Source organism: Prionailurus viverrinus, chromosome B4 (assembly GCF_022837055.1).
Source record: "Prionailurus viverrinus isolate Anna chromosome B4, UM_Priviv_1.0, whole genome shotgun sequence".
Lineage (NCBI taxonomy): Eukaryota > Metazoa > Chordata > Mammalia > Carnivora > Felidae > Prionailurus > Prionailurus viverrinus.
The window spans coordinates 27,061,109-27,077,720 of record NC_062567.1 but is presented as its reverse complement, the minus strand read 5'-3'; the positions used below and the strand labels follow the sequence as shown (position 1 = coordinate 27,077,720).

Below are 16,612 nucleotides of genomic sequence, written 5' to 3'. Positions count from 1 at the left end.
AGCATTTGTAAACACTGCTATTCAGGACTGAACATTTCAATACTGCGAAAATGATTTCATTTTGTTAGGTGATTTTTGAAGGTGAAATCGGAAAAGGAAACCTTGGCGGGATTGCAGTGGATGACATTAGTATTAATAACCACATTTCACAAGAAGACTGCACAAGTAAGTATGAAGTGCTGTCGAAACCAGACACACTTTCCCAGGGCACAGTTATTTTCACGTGATGGTGTTTGTCTTGTTCATTTAGACCTAGAATTGCAATGCAGGCTATAGGCACATCCTGTGAAGTGCAAATTTTGATGCAACAGGGCATAACATCGGGTCAGTTTATCTTTAGTACGTCCTTTCCTAACCCAGTTCATTTAGTGTCTGATTGTACCTGCAAAACCACATAAATAATGTGGAATCCAAAAACCATAGCTCAGGAGAAAGACTCACAGTTTACAGGCTATATATACCATGCCAAAACATTTTGATGAAAAGTGGAAAACTCTGACATCTGGATAATTCCAAATATCTGAGTCTATAAACAAAACAGCAGGCCGTTGAAAATTTTGAGCACAGTGAACTTAATTAAGGTTACATTTTTAATGAATCATAGAAGCTATAATTCTTTGCTTTATTACAAATAAGTAGATGTTTCTGACTCTGAAAATAGTGGCAATGACTCAAGAGAATAAATGAAATTTTGAGACTTTACCTAGTATTAGAGTTTATGGTTTTTATTGGTCTGGATGTATAGATGAAAGTTGACATAGAAAACCAATTCGTATTCCCTGGTTCTTGATATGTAATTATAAATAGAATCACTAATGGCAATGTAATAGCACAGTAATTAGTCTTAAGCTCCATTTGCTACACTTAAACTTTTGCTATATATCATATAATAGGATGTTAATTATAACAAAATGGAGTAAGCCTACTGGGCAAATTTAAGACAAAGGGGGCCTGTTGGCTGTAATGGGTTTTTGGTCATTTCAGCAATTTACAAAGCTTTTATTATACAATATATTGAATATATGTAATCCTAAAGTGGCAATAATTTGATATGGTCAATTAAAGAAATTAGGGGAAAAGGAGCAGTGAATAAAGATCTGCTTCTTCATACTATGTAAGGAAATCTATTTAATGCCACACTACTTAGCAGGTCTTCACAAGAAATGATAAGACTTAATATTTCAGTTGCAATTACTCTACAGATTGGCCACATCCAAGTCTACACTGTTGTTAAAATATGTATTTCAGGGGTGCCTGGGTGGCTCAGTCAGTTAAGCATCCAACTTCAGCTCAGGTCGTGATCTCACGGTTTGTGAGTTCAAGCCCTGCGTTGAGCTCTGTGCTGCCAGCTCAGAGCCTGGAGCCTGGTTCTGATTATTTGTCTCCCTCTCTCTCTCAAAAATAAACATTTAAAAAAATATGCATTTCATGCAGTTACACAGGCTTTCCTATTCCAAGATGAGAATTATATTTTTAGAATGTAAGAGTAAACTCCCTAAACTAAGGAAAAGAAATCAAATTTAATTCCATTCAGCAAGTTTTAATGGACTGCATATTGTATGCAAAGCAGCATCCAAGTGCTCCGGTGAATATATAGAGGGATTGAGACAATTCTGTGAGCATTTTTCTTTTCATGTGACTGGTCCACATGGCTATAGTTGTTATGAAGCAATGTACTCAGAAAGTCACAACTAATGCATTGCCAAAATACTCTATGTTGCTGTCACAATAAAAAGATGTATAAGATAACTGTATAATTATTCATCAAATATATATCCTTGAATATTTAGCTATGGATGCTATGAGACTATCAACTATTTATTACTTATCCACACATTTATGCAACAAATATTTATTGAGGCACCTTTTATGTTCTGGACACTGTTGTAAATGTTGGGAATGTAGCAGTGAATAAAGTACTCAAACTCCCCACCTCCTACTCAAAACCACATGAGCTACTGGAACTCTTTTCCAGAGGGTTTGTTTGTTTGTTTGTTTGTTAAGACACTGGGCACAGTCTCTTGCCTCAAAGAGCTAGGAAGCAGTTATCTACAAAAGCACAGGATGGTAGCCATATGCACAACCCCACTACTGTTTCCTATTTTCATCAGATTTCTCCCCACACTCCAGATGCCAAAACCATCACCCTCCACTCTTCTCTTCAAAACATGGACAGCTGTGCTACCTGGATTTTGATGTGACACAGATATCTTAGTCATCTGACATTGCCCCTCTATTGATCTATAGTTATGTGGTAGGGTGGGATTGCACTAAAAACTCTCAAAGAGATCTAGCAGAACCATTAGTGTGAGGAAGGGGTGTGTGTGTGTGTGTGTGTGTGTGTGTGTGTGTGTGAAGGTTTATGTGGTTGTGTGTATCGAATTTTGTTGGCAGTTCAAATATCTCTTTCAATTTTGTTTAACTTGTCAGAACCGGCAGACCTGGATAAAAGGAACCCAGAAAATAAAATTGATGAAACAGGTAAATTTTTCTTGCTGACCAATTTTTTTTTTTTAATTTACTATGGCTTTCATGGTAAATTTTATGAAGCAACTATCTGGAACGTTAGTGCCCTGGTATATCAAAGCAGTTCAAATAAAATAAACGTCTCTGCCCATGGAGCTGCGAATTGTCACAGAGTGAGTGCTCTCTTCTAAGCTGTCTGGAGGTCTAGGGAAGCCACCGAGGCAAGTCCAGCTTGAGGGAGTGGCTGAGCCCTGGGGGAGCGTGCTCACCCTGCCCTCCCCTGTCTGAGCTGGAGGAGCCCCTAGAGCATAACTGTGTGAAACACTCTCACTTTACAACTGTAGAAGTAGGAAACCAGTAAAGACCATGACTTACCCAGAGATCAGTGCTAATTTTCATACAGTAATTTGAAGCCAACCTAAATTCTTGTCTGGTTGATATCCAGACATGATCTTTGAGGACTGGAACCCAATTTTTGTGATAAGCTGTTGTGTTCAATCTGTTTCCCTCCTCTTCTTCATGGGACCCCTAACTTTGTGCTAATGAAGACAGTGATGAGGATGAGGATGATGATGATGATGATGGCAAGGATTTATTGAGGACCTAGTAGGTTCCACACACTTTATATATGTATCTTCTATGCTCTCTAAAGCTTATTTATCCCCATTTTGTACACGAGGAGGCTGAAAAACTCAGATCAGTGACTTGCCTTTAAGTAGCACAGTTAATTGGGTGGTAGCCTTGGATCTTACACAGATTAATCTGAAAATGTATGTTTTTCTTGACTACTTTGTGATGAAATACAAGACATTTGATCAGAGTTGGGCCTTACCTAATGCTATTTTATTTCTAGAAGCTTCTGTACCTCCCAGCCAGCAGTTGTGGATTGATGGACACTTGCCCCGGAATCACTCACAGCTGCTGCCAGCAGTTCTGTGTCCTACACATTAGCATAGGCACCTGTTGCCTGTAGAAATGTGGACTGGCTATAGTCAGACTTGGACTTGATAGACACAGATAAATATGGCACTATACTATGACATTAGTAACATTAACACCCAGCTCATTCAGCTTAGTTACACAGCCCACCACGCTGAGATGTAAACTTTATTAGAGGTTGTTTCAAAACAATGTTTCAAGGGAGAGAATATTAATATGCCCCAAGGCTTGTTTTCCCCTGTTTAGGGACTTGCATCTCATATTTTTAGTTTTCTTTGATTGGAATCTTTGTTGATCAGAACACCATTAAGTAAACACTGAATGTTGTGCATTAACATTTTAGTCTCATTTCTAGTACCACATAATTAGGCTCAGAGCTCCCATGTTAATAATTTTTCATGTTCCACTCTAAAGAAAACATTTCCCCAGTGACTGAACTGCAGAGCAGTGTGACTGTCTCCAGTGAAACCACCAAGGCTGCAAAGATGCTGATTATTAACTGTGTTCTATTCAGCACAGCACAGACACGGTCTCTAGCTCTGAGCCATAACCCATTTGAAATGTCAGCAGCAAGCATCCCCTTTGTCCTGAAAGCTCTCTCCTTCTTGAGTGAACCCACGGTGGACTTGGGGGAAATCTGTTTGACTTGAGGATTTTACATGTGGAGGAACAAACACGTGCATAAACTGTGCCCAGACTCGCTGGAAATGGTGCCACATGAAAGGGCAGCTTGGAAGATTTCCTTGTGCCTGGTTTGGGGATCAGGCGAACACACAGGTCATGGTCAAATCCCCTTACTAGCCAAATGTGTGACTAAGCATTTTGCAGAGCTTGATGACCACATGTTTGGCCAGGGACTGTAAACACAGATTGTGATCTAGTACAGATGGTGGGCTGTGCAAAATCTGAATTCAATTAGAACATAACCCTCCCTGTATGTCCAGAATCAGTTGTTTCCATGTGCTGAGCTATCTATCAGAGTCACAGCACCGACTCCCCAGAACTCTCCCCTCCCATACCTCAGTTCTAAATCTTGGTGTTTCCCGCACATGGGGGAGCCAAACCCCACTTCAGAGATTGCCTGCGGGCCCTTGAGAGAGGACGGACGAAACTGGAGTGTGGGATTTGCTTTTTTCTCTCCTTTTTGTCTATTCTTCTGTCCACTTTCATCTGGTATGCTGGCATTGCTCATGGGCCAATTGTTCTTTTCCCCTAGGGAGCACCCCAGGCTATGAAGGCACAGGAGAAAGCAATGAGAACATCTCCAGGAAGCCGGGCAACGTGTTGAAGACCTTGGATCCCATCCTCATCACCATCATAGCCATGAGTGCCCTGGGCGTCCTCCTGGGTGCCGTGTGTGGGGTCGTGCTGTACTGTGCCTGTTGGCACAACGGGATGTCCGAAAGAAACTTATCTGCCCTGGAGAACTATAACTTTGAACTCGTGGATGGCGTGAAGTTGAAAAAGGACAAACTGAATACACAGAGTACTTATTCGGAGGCATGAAGGCAGACAGATGAAAAGACGAGTCAGAGAATTGAAGGGGAAGGACGTAACTTGAACGTGCTGGGGAACTGTTTGTTGATCTCTCTCACTGTACAGGCTGGGAAGTGCGTTGATGACGCTGAGCCAGGCTTTTCTCAGGAACATCCATGAGTACGGCCGACAGACATGAACAAGTTAGCTGTGTTCGCAATCAGAATCATGTACAGTCAGCTTTTTTCTGTTGGTTTCATTTGAATAATCCAATGCTGGTGTTGAGACCAAGTATGAATGACTTAATGATTCATTTCGACTCTCCCTCCCCATTCTCTCTCCTCTTCCTTTTATGGATTCTTTTCAGAAACTGCGCAAAATCCAAGATGCTGGCACCAAGTGTATTCAGCGGGGCCCTTTTGATGGACATGCTACCTGTAGCCCAGTGCCCAGAATCTATTAGAATAACTGCACTTCAGTGGACTCCTGAAGCTGTACTTGTGTATAATTGCCCGCGTCGTGCATAGGCAAAGAAGGGTTAGGATGTTTTATGTTAAAGTGCTGTAGCCTCAGTACCAGTATAGTGTGTCAGCTCTGTTTACAAAGCAATACCGTCAAATTTTCTTGATGTTTTCCAGTGTTGTACTAAACCTCGTGCTTGTGAACTCCATACAGGAAACCGTGCCATCACCAAACACTGCTGGCAACTGGGTGTGCTGCCGACAACCGCAATGAAAAATCCTTGGCACTGGCTAGTCTATGTCCTCTCAAGTGCCTTTTTGTTTGTACTGGTTCTCATTGTGTTACATTAACAACCCGCTCTGTTTCTCGCTGGTGAAAGCCCTACTCTTTAATCAAACCCTGGTGGCCCACTGACTAAGAAGAAAGTATATTTTAGTGTGAGATGTCAGCCCCTGGGAAGGCAAGGGCTCCGAAGATTTGGCAATGTGGCTTAATTGTTCTGCTTTTTCCGTAGTTCAATTTCATGTCTCTTGACCCTTTTGTATAAAGCTGCAATATTCTCTCTTATTGGTCTTTCATATGGAATGTATTTTCAAATGTAAACTCTTTCTCTCCTCTCTCTTTCTCTCTCTTTGTCTCTCTCTCTCTCTCTCTCTTTTCTCTCTTAGAATTTAAGCATTTGCCATTGTCCAGAAAAGAAACTTGCAGCTTTAACCTGCTGGTAATGGCAAGCAATTTTGCTAGACTTTATGTTTAAAAATAAATAAATAAGGGAAATTCCTAACTTTGCCCTCCAAAGTCTAACTTTGGTTTTCTTGTTAACTGGTTAAAGTGACAGTATCTTTTTTCCTTAAGCCATTTGTCTGTCTGCTCCAATCAAAATGATCTGAGATAGAAATGTTTGCATTTAATAGAGTGAGAAGCTGAGGGAGAAGGAATACTAATTGGCTTTTAAGTGAGACCCAAAGGAAGGACTGAATACAATTCTCCAAGTATCCAAAAATATGAGATTTTTACATCCAAATATGCAAAATGACCCTTGAGAACCCTCTTGTTTTGCTATTGAATCAAACAAGGGAAATGGAAGAAAGAACAGTTAATTTAAGAAAGTGACTATAAATCCTGGTGCCTGGGGGGAAGTATTTTAAGATAATACGGGGAAAGAAAACAAGTAAAGTCAAAACAAATCTTTAAAAACATCTATTGAGCAGCAACGCTGAAAAAACAGAGACTTGAATGAATGCACCTAGAAACTTCCAATGGCTCACAAAGAAAAAGCCTGCCTTGGGACTGGTAAGAAGGAAGCCTAGAACAACAGCACAGAGCCGTAAATATCTTATCAGGCAACATGTGAATTAATCCAAAGAAGCTGTGGTTGTTTCCCGTGTATTTGTATCAGGCCATGGTGTATAGAACTTTTAGATTGTCCTTCCTACATTGCCCTGGGTCCCTTTCAGATGCATTTGTGGGAGTAACATTTGCATCATGAATGGGTCAGTCCATTCATCTTGGTTTAATTGGATTATGAATGCCTTTTGTTTCCAGGAAAGTATTGATCACTAGGAAAAAAGAATAGATTTTTATCCCCAGAGGCATTCATTCAGTTGTTACAATCATACCAGGATGAAAGCACCAAGATGTGTTTTTGTTTTTTTGCTTTTTTTTTTAAGGCAACAGACTTAGAGTTGTCCTTAGTCAAGGAAGAATGATACTGCAACTTTAAATTTTAAAGTATCTTGCACTGATAAATATATTTAAAAATTATATGTTTATAAAGTTATTAATTTGTAAAGGCAGTGTTACAAAATGTTCAGTTTATATTGTTTTAGATTGTTTCGTAATTTTTAAAGGTGTAAAATAACCTATTTTTTCTTTATTGAAATCTATAAGACTTTCTGTAGTAAAATGTTTTCATTTTACTGGTATATGATTGCTTCATGTTTTGTACCATCATAAAATTTTGTGCAAATTTTTTTTACAGAAATTTTTATTTTCTATGACAATATGACGCTTGTAAATTGTTGTTTCAAAATGAGCAGCGAAGCCTTAACTTTCAATGACATTTGTATTCTCAGACACTGAGTAGCATAAAAACCACATAGAACTGAACTGTAACTTAGATTCCAAACTATGACTACTACATTCCAAAGAAACAGTTGAATTAAACATTTTCATAAAACACCCACACCTGATGGCTTTTATTATATTAGCTTTGTTCTTGTTAAAGAAATTGGTATTGTGCCAACATTGAATCACTTCCAAGATTTTTTAAAGTTCTTTTTCTTTTCAAAATTTTCTTTTTCAAAATTTATTTTACAAAGAGAGAGAGTGAGCTGGGAAGAACGGCAGAGGGAGAGAAAGAAAGAATTCCAAGCAGGCTTCACGCTCAGTGCAGAGCCCGACATGGGGCTCCATCCCACGACCCTGGGATCATGACCTGAACCGAAATCAACAGTCACTCAACTGACTGAGCCACCTAGGTGCCCCTAAAGTTCTTTTTTTAATTTTTAAAGTATATCCTAATTAGGAGAGAAAGTTAAGAAGACATATCCCAAAGTAGAATACTGACCCAAATTAGACACTGTCAGGATATAGGAATATAGAATTTAGCCTTATACACAGAAATTTTTCAACCCCAAATCTTATGTCAAATGCTCTTTATTCCATTTGGTAAATCTTTTTTTTTTTTAATGAAATTCACAAACATCTGTTGGTAAGTTTTGTTTTTATAGAAAGTAGGTACTAAACTGACAGGGTTTATGCATGTGCCTTTGTAGGTGTAAGGCAGTGTTAAGCATGGCATTACAACTGGCCATTTGCTAATTCTTAGGAAAGTTTCTATTCCATCTGGGACTAAAATAATAGTAATAGTAATAATGGTAATGACAGCAACACGAAAGCAAGAGAAATGTTAAGCCAAAGCATGCTGAGTATGACTCTTTACAAAACTTCTTCCAGCAACCCTACTGTCCACAGACCAACAATTCTTTGTTTATCTATAATCCTTTGATTATAGGGAAATTTGAAAGCATAGGAACTTCTTGAGAAGTGGGCTGTTCTGTATAGCTCTTTGCAGGGAACCAATATTCCTGCTTCTCTGGACATTTTTGCCTTTTGCATCTTCCAAGATTTATCTAAGAATAAGACATTTTCCCTATTGAGGGAATTTTCAAGTCTCTCTGCTTAGAAGAGAGAGACAGAGCTGGGTAATCACTTCACCGAAGTTAAATTCTACCTACTTTCAGGGATGTTTCCAGAAAACATGATGACTGGCAAGGGTCTATCAGAATTCATCTAGAGATGCTTTCTGAAAAATGCTAAGGGCCCTCAATTAATATTGTCTCTGTCTCATGTTTGAGAAGGCCTTAAACATAGATGTTTTCACCCTGTGTCACCCCTGGTTAGCTGCTAGGCTACGTCCTTCTTACTGGGTGTAATGAGCTACATCACTCTATAATACTTCCTAAAGTCAGGAATTAAATGTAAGGGTTGAAACACTTAAAAGCATGAAAATTATTTATTGTTCCATCTCCTGTCTTCCCTAATAACTTATTAATTGCCACTAGGGCTGAATTACACTAGTTCTTTTTGCAAATCAAATGGATTTTGTAACATTCCATAATATTTCTGCTTCCCAATGGTAATTATAGCTGTTGTGTTGCATTAAAAAGCAGTTCTGTTAAGCATTAGTTCTATTTCCCTAACCTATATCCACTAAGGGACCTTTACCAGCTTTTCAACTTGGGGGTTGAGAAAGGGAGTAAAGGGAGCCCCAAAGTAAGTAGAACTGAGCACCAAAAGTAGGTAAGACTAGATTAATAACCTTTTTAAAAACCTGTCCAATGAAACATTGCAAGATGATTCAAATGAGAGCATCACATTATCACATTGCATGCAACGTGTTAGCAATAAATGTCCTTTGAACCAATCATATCATTTTAGGAGGAAAAGAGTAAACTCCACTGCACCAGAATTTTCTATGGTGATGTCATTGTACTGCTTTTTATTGAAAGCATTAGCTATTTTCATAGCAGCTCTTTGAGGTAAGGTTTGCAATATTATTCCACCTTATAAATGAGGAATCCAAAGTTTAGGGAGGTTGAATGATGAGTTCAGTGTATCTCTAATCTCATCTCCTCATCCATTGCTCCTACCATCTCACAGCCCTGCATTTTCTTGCAAGGTGCTTGCATAGGGCCTTACTACTCAAAGTGTGGCCCAAGAATCAGCATCAATAGTGGCATCACCTGGACACCTATTAGAGCTACAGAATCTTAGGCCATACCCCAGACACACAGAGTCATTTTAATAATATCCCCAGATAACCTGTATTCCCATCCATTTAGGTTTGAGAAGTGCCAAAATAGTCTTCAGTTAATGCTGAGCCAGGTGTGTGAAAGTTTGCCTCACTTCCAACAGTGATTTTGAGACACTCAGAGATGGGGAAAATACACATGCCTGCAGGTTTCACAAAGCACTTCCCAGATGAGTCGGAAAACAGACTGGATGCAACCTGGAAAACAGAAAGTAAAATTAGCAAATGGGCAATCCCACTTAGAAGCACGATTGCTCTGGAGGGACCTACACATACATGGGCTTTTCTGAGACTGCAGAAATAGTGCTGATGAAGTATTTTGCTGGGCAAAAACTTTAAAGTGCTACAGACCATAGCAAATACTCTACTCATCAGAGTATAATCGGGGGTGGGGTGGGGAAAGGAGGACCCATTTGTAAAGAGAAAAATCGTCCTACCCAAAAGAAGTTGCCTTATTTATTCAACACACACAGTTTACTACTTTACAAAGATGTTAAAATCCTGAATGGTAAAACTAGACTGAATCCTACTTGATCTTCCTTTGATGATTTCTAATCTTATTCCTTAGGGTCATCTGTACAGCTGAATGGAATGGTACCTATTATGATATAAGAGCTTAAGAAATGTGTAACACTTATAGCCAGTACCTACTGGTATCATTGCCCTGTTAGTGGTGTTAGGAAGCTGCTTGCTCTGGTAGAGTGTGATGCTGGGATTGGACATGCTGTCCTGTGAGGAACTGTTGAGTCTCACCCTTGTGCTACTCAAATGAAATGTCTTGCCCAGATGGAAAGCAGGTCCTGGTCCATCATGACGCTCCTTTCAGGGATTCAGACATCCCCCCTACTCCATCATTTTTGACATGCACTAATGCCACACCCTTCTTCAAGGCCCGATCATCACCCTGACAGGATACAGTGCTGGCAATGCTAACAATGCTAACAATCTTGATGTAATCCAGTCGGGAAACTGTACCATTGTTAACTTGAGCTATCCTTTCTCTAATTTTGTCCAATTTCTGAAAATCATTGATGTTGATTAAATTGCTTCTTGACTTTGAATATGTGATATCTTTAAAGCAGATTCAAATCCTCGGGTTTTTGTTTTGTTTTGGTTTTGGTTTTTGGGGTTTTTTTTTGCTTTTTGGGTTTTTTTTTTTTTTTTTTGCGATTCTTCTGCTGTGATTCAAGCCCTCCATCTAAAAGGATCTTCTTTTTGGAGTCAAACATAGTTTTTGTTACATCAGCTTCTAATTCTCTATGTATTTAAGTTGCTGTTAATTATAAGGAGAAATACTCTTTCTGGCATCCAGATAACAAATCATCCCTTTGATTTAATTTCATCTATTGATTAGGTTTGGGTGGGTGGAAAGGCCCAGGAAGTGGCACCCATTCCATATTTTCCCTGTTCCTTAAGCACACGGGACTAGGACATCAGCTATGTGTACTTCAGCTAATGAATGAGCACATGGTGGCATCTACTTCGCATAAATTTCTTAACTCCTTATCATCATAACCACTACAATTTCCTGAATGTTTACTGTGTACCAAACTTCACTATATGCTTCAGTTAATCTTTAAAACAACCTTATTATGATTTAAAGTTACAAAACAAGTCCAGCAAGGCTGAGAAATATAAGTGATATCACACAATTAGTTAGTAAGTAGCATTTCCAAGATTCAAACCCAGATCTGTCTATATTCCAAATGCTACTCTAAGCTACCTCCACAGGTGAAGGAAAGGTCTTCTTGTTACCAATGTCATTTGTTACAGGAATGTTCTGGAATGAATGGAACTGTGATCTCACTTTACTGTTGGTCCAGGTGTTAGCTTAGGCTAACTATGGCTTGGCTATGCAGTAGTAAGAAATAAACTTCCAAGTATTGCTAAGTCAACACATAAAAGGATATATTTCACTCATATAAGGCTATGGTGAATCAGGTAGCTCTGCAGGACACTTCTGTTCCAAGCCATGACTCAAGGATCTGGGCTGTTTGCCTCTGGCTGCAATACCAACCAGAACACGGAGCTTCTAGTCTCCGTATAAAAAAAAGACTAGAACTTTGTTCACTGTCTCTTAAGTGCTGCAGCCTGGGATTGGCACATGGCCCTAATTTTAAGGGTTTTGAGAAAAGTGGGGGAATACATGTATACTAAAGAAGTAGGAGGTGTCTCTACCACAACTTGCAAAGGCAAAGCCAAACTCTTACTGTACAAGGTAACTGAGATTATTCACTATGCCTGCCTCATAGGGAAGTGAGGTCTTTCAGACTGGAAACCAATCATAACCTAGGGAGGGAAATAACCAAGGATGAGCAGTAACATGAGATGAGATGGCTTATGTCAAAGATGAGACTCCTGGGGCACCTGAGTGGCTCACATTGGATGAGGATCCAACTCTGGATTTTGGCTCAGGTCATGGTCCCAGGGTTGTGGGACTGAGTCCTGCATTGGGCTCTGTGTTGAACATGGAGCCTGCTTAAGATTCTCTCTCTCTCTCTCTCTCTCTCTCTCTCTCCCTCTGTGCCTACCCCCTGCTCTCATGCTCAGGCACTCTCTCTCTAAAATATACAAAATAAAATAGGAGGGGACAAGATGGTGGAACAGCATGGAAGCTTTTTTTGCATCTCTCACCCCTGAAATACAGCCAGATCAACACTAAACCATCCTGCACACCTACAAAACTGATTTGAGGATTAACACAACAATCTGCACATCCTGAACCAGAGAACTCAGCAGGTACACAGCACGGAGAGGTGAACTGAGGGAGACAGAAGCTGTGGAGGTCAGGGAGCTGTTTTGCTTGCAGAGAGAGGACGGACACAGGGGGAGAGTAAGAAAGAAGCTGGAGAGAAAAGAAAGAGTATGCAAGGGACTGAACAAAAAAGGGAGAAAGGAGAAAGGAGAGGATTTAAATTCCATTAAGACTCTATAAACAAGGGGAGTGCAGAGTCTGAAACTCCACAGCTCACTAGCTGGTGGAACTCTGGTGCGAAGAGCGAATCCCCAGGAGCAGACAGTGAGGTCCTCAGGGTCCTTGGGCTGCATGGGGTGAGGCAGTTCCCCTGCTGGGAGGACATTTGGTAGAGGCTGTGAGGCCACCCCACAACCAAAGATCCCAGCGGACCCTGGAGAACAACCATATTCACAGGTGTTGGAACAAGGACGTTAAGGGGGAAGCCTGGTGTCAGATGTGTTGTGATTTTTCATAATCCCTGAAACGCTGTTGCTACATGATTGTGTGAACTTTTTCTGGGGTGGGCTGGCACCCAGCTGTAGTCTCTGGGCATCAGCAGCAGCACGGTCCTGCAAATGTTCTTGGTTGAGGACCATTGCTCAGTGAGACCATCTCCTGAAAGGTCTGAGTGGGTCAAAGCCGCAGTCTCTCAGAAGTGTGGGATTGGGAAACACAGCTGCATCTGAGAAAAACTCGGGAGGGAGGTGCCTGATGGCTTGGTCCTGGACAGTGTAAAAGCAGGGTGTGGACAGAGGGATGTGTGATTGCTGGTTGGGGAGAGCACAGAGTTCTGATACTAGAAACTGGGTAGTTGGGTAATACCATTTTCACCCCTCCTGCGCATGCACATACACACCTACATGTGCCACTACAATCCAGCCCATTAAGCTAAGCAGCACCATCTAGTGGATAACAGAGCCATTACACTAAGCCCCACCCAACTTGGCCAACCTTGTTCTTCAGGACACCACAAGTCTCTGCCTGCTTAGTTTACGGACTGTAAAGTGCTTCATAGTTTGACTTCTAGGGGGCACCAATGTAATTTCAATCGTATTTAAGTCTGTTTGCTGGTCCATCTATTCAATTTTTTTTATTTTCTTATTCTTGAACACAGAAAGAGAAATTTCTTTTTATTTTCCATTTTTATTAAAATATTTTCTTTCATTTTTTTCTATTATATATTTTTTACCTTTTGTAATTTTTTTAAATTCTATTTTACTTCCATCATTTCATTTTATTCTATTTAATTGTACTCATTTTTTCAAATTTTCAAACTTTTTTTTCTTATCTTTCCCTTTTTTCTCTCTCAAGCTCCTTTCAACAACCAGACCAAAACACACCTAGGATTTAGCATCCTTTATTTGATTTTTTTGTGTTGTTTTTAATTTTTCAATTTTAATTTCTTTACCTTATTAATTCCTTTTCTTCCTTCAAAATGATGAAATGGAGAAATTCACCCTAAAAGAAAGAACAGGAAGAAATGACAGGCAGGGACTTAATCAACACAGATACAAGCAAGACGTCTGGACCAAAATTTAGAATCACAATAATAAGAATAGTACCTAGGGTTGAAAACAGATTAGAATCCCTTTCTGCAGAGATAAAAGTTAGTCAGGATGAAATAAAAAACGCTATAACTGAGCTGTAATCTCGAAAGGATGCCACAGTGGCAAGGATGCATGAAGCAGAGAAGCAAATCAGTGATATAGAGGACAGCCTTCTGGAGAACAATGAAGCAGAAAAAAAAGGGAGACTAAGGCAAAAGAACACAATTTAAGAATTAGAGACATCAGTGACTCATTGAAAAGGAACAACATCAGAATCATAGGGGCCCCAGAAGATAAGAGAGAGAAAAAGTGGTAGAAGGGTTATGTGAGCAAATCATAGCAGAAAACTTTCTTAACCTGGGGAAAGACACAGACATCAAAATCCAGGAACCACAGAGGACTCCCATCAGATTCAACAAAAACCGACCATCAATAAGGCATATCATAGCCAAATTCACACAGTACTCAGGCAAGAAAAGAATCATGAAAGCAGCAAGGGAAAAAAAATGTCCTTAACCTACAAGGGAAGACAGATCAGGTTTGCAGCAGACCTATCCACAGAGACTTGGCAGGTCAGGAAGGAGTGGCAGGATATATTCAATGTGCTGAATCAGAAAAATATGCACCCAAAATTCTTTATCCAGCAAGGCTGTCATTCAAAATAGAAGGAGGGATAGAAACTTTCAGACAAACAAAAATTAAAAGAGCTTATGACCACTAAACCAGCCCTGCAAGAAATTTTAAGGGGGACTTTCTGAGGGGAGAAAAGATGAAAAACAAAACAAAACAAAGACCAAAAGCAAAAACACTAGAAAGGACCAGAAAACACCACTAGCAACTGCAACTCTATAGGCAACATAATGGCAATAAATTCATCTTTCAGTACTCACTTTAAATGTCAATGGACTAAATGCTCCAATCAAAAGACATAGGGTAACAGAATTGATAGAAAACAAGATCCATCTATATGCTGTTTACAAGAGACCCACTTTAGACCTAAAGACACCTTCAGATGGAAAGTAAGGGGATGGAGAACCATATATCATGCTAATGGTTACTAAAAGAAAGCCAGAGTAGCCATACTTATATCAGACAATCTAGACTTTGAAATAAAGACTCACAAGAGATGGATAAGGGCATTATGTCATAATTAAAGGGTCTATCCACAAAGAAGACCTAACAATTGTAAGCATTTATGCTCCAAATGTGAAACAACCCAAATATATAAATCAATTAATCACAAACATAAAGAAACTCATTGATAATAATACTGTAATAGTTGGGGACTTCAACACCACACTTACAACAATGGACAGATTATCTAAACAGAAAATCAACAAGGAAACAATGGCTTTAAATGACACACTGGACTGGACTGGATAGACTTAACAGATATATTCAGAACATTTTATCCTACACACATTCTTGTCCAGTGCACATGGAATGTTCTCCAGAATAGCTCACCTACTGGGACATAAATCAGCCCTCAACAAATACAAAAAGATTGAGGTCATACTGTGCATATTTTCAGACCACAATGCTATGAAACTCAAAATCAGCCACAAGAAAAAATATGGAAAGATAACAAATACTTGGAAACTAAAGACCATTCTACTAAAGAATGAATAGGATAACTAAGAAGTTAAAGAGGAAATTAAAAAGTACATAGAAGCCAATGAAAATGATAACACCATAGCCCAAAACCTCTGGGACACAGAAAAAACAGTCATAAGAGAGAAGTAAATAGTAATCCAGGACTTCCTAAAGAAACAAGAAAGGTCTCAGATATACAACCTAACCTTACAACTTAAAGAGCTGGAAAAATAACAGCAAATAAAGCCCCAAAACAGTAGAAAATAGGAAATAATAAAGATTAAGGCAGAAACTAATGTTATCGAAACCAAAAATAACAAACAAACGAAAAAACAGTAGAACAGATCAATGAAACCAGAAGCTGGTTCTTTGAAAGAATTAACAAAATTGATAAACCACTAGCCAGTTTTATCAAAAAGAAACAGGAAAGGACCCAAATAAATAAAATGAAAGAGGAGAAATCACAACCAACATAGCAGAAATATAAACAATAATAAGAGAATATTACGAGCAATTAAACACCAATAAAATGGGCAATCTGGAAGAAATGGTCAAATTCCCAGAAACATATACACTACCAAAATTGAAACAGGAAGAAAAAGAAAATTTGAACAGACCCATAACCAGTAAAGAAATCAAATTAGAAATCAAAAACAAGAATCCAGAGCCAGATGGCTTTCCAAGGGAATTCTACCAAATATTTAAAGAAGAATTAACACCTATTCTCTTGAAGGTGTTCCAAAAAATATAAATGGAAGGAAAACTTCCAAACTTCTTTCTATGAAGCCAGTATTAACTTGATTCCAAAACCAAAGACCCCACTAAAAAGGAAAATTATAGACCAATTTCCCTGATGAACATGGAAGCAAAAATCCTCAACAAGATACTAGCCAACTGGATCCAACAATACATTTAAAAAATTATTCACCACGATCAAGTGGGATTTATACCTGAGATGCAGGGCTGGTTCAATATCCAAAAAACAGTCTATGTGATACATCACATCAATAAAATAAAGGATAAGAACCACATGATCCTCTCAATAGATGCAGAGAAAGCATTTGACAAAATACAGCA

At 39.2% G+C, this 16,612-nt stretch overlaps 1 protein-coding gene across 4 annotated transcripts in view; it reads left to right on the top strand.

Moving 5' to 3' along the window:
* NRP1 (neuropilin 1) overlaps nucleotides 1-7,524 on the top strand; it is a 137,991-nt gene extending 130,467 nt beyond the window's left edge. For all 4 annotated transcript variants that reach the window (XM_047865423.1, XM_047865421.1, XM_047865424.1 and 1 more), the window contains exons 15-17: nucleotides 69-165; nucleotides 2,431-2,481; nucleotides 4,622-7,524. In XM_047865423.1, the coding sequence (XP_047721379.1) occupies nucleotides 69-165; nucleotides 2,431-2,481; nucleotides 4,622-4,911 (438 nt within the window). In that variant the 3' untranslated portion in view covers nucleotides 4,912-7,524. The remainder of the gene's footprint in view (nucleotides 1-68; nucleotides 166-2,430; nucleotides 2,482-4,621) is intronic.
* The last annotated feature ends 9,088 nt before the right edge of the window (nucleotides 7,525-16,612 follow it).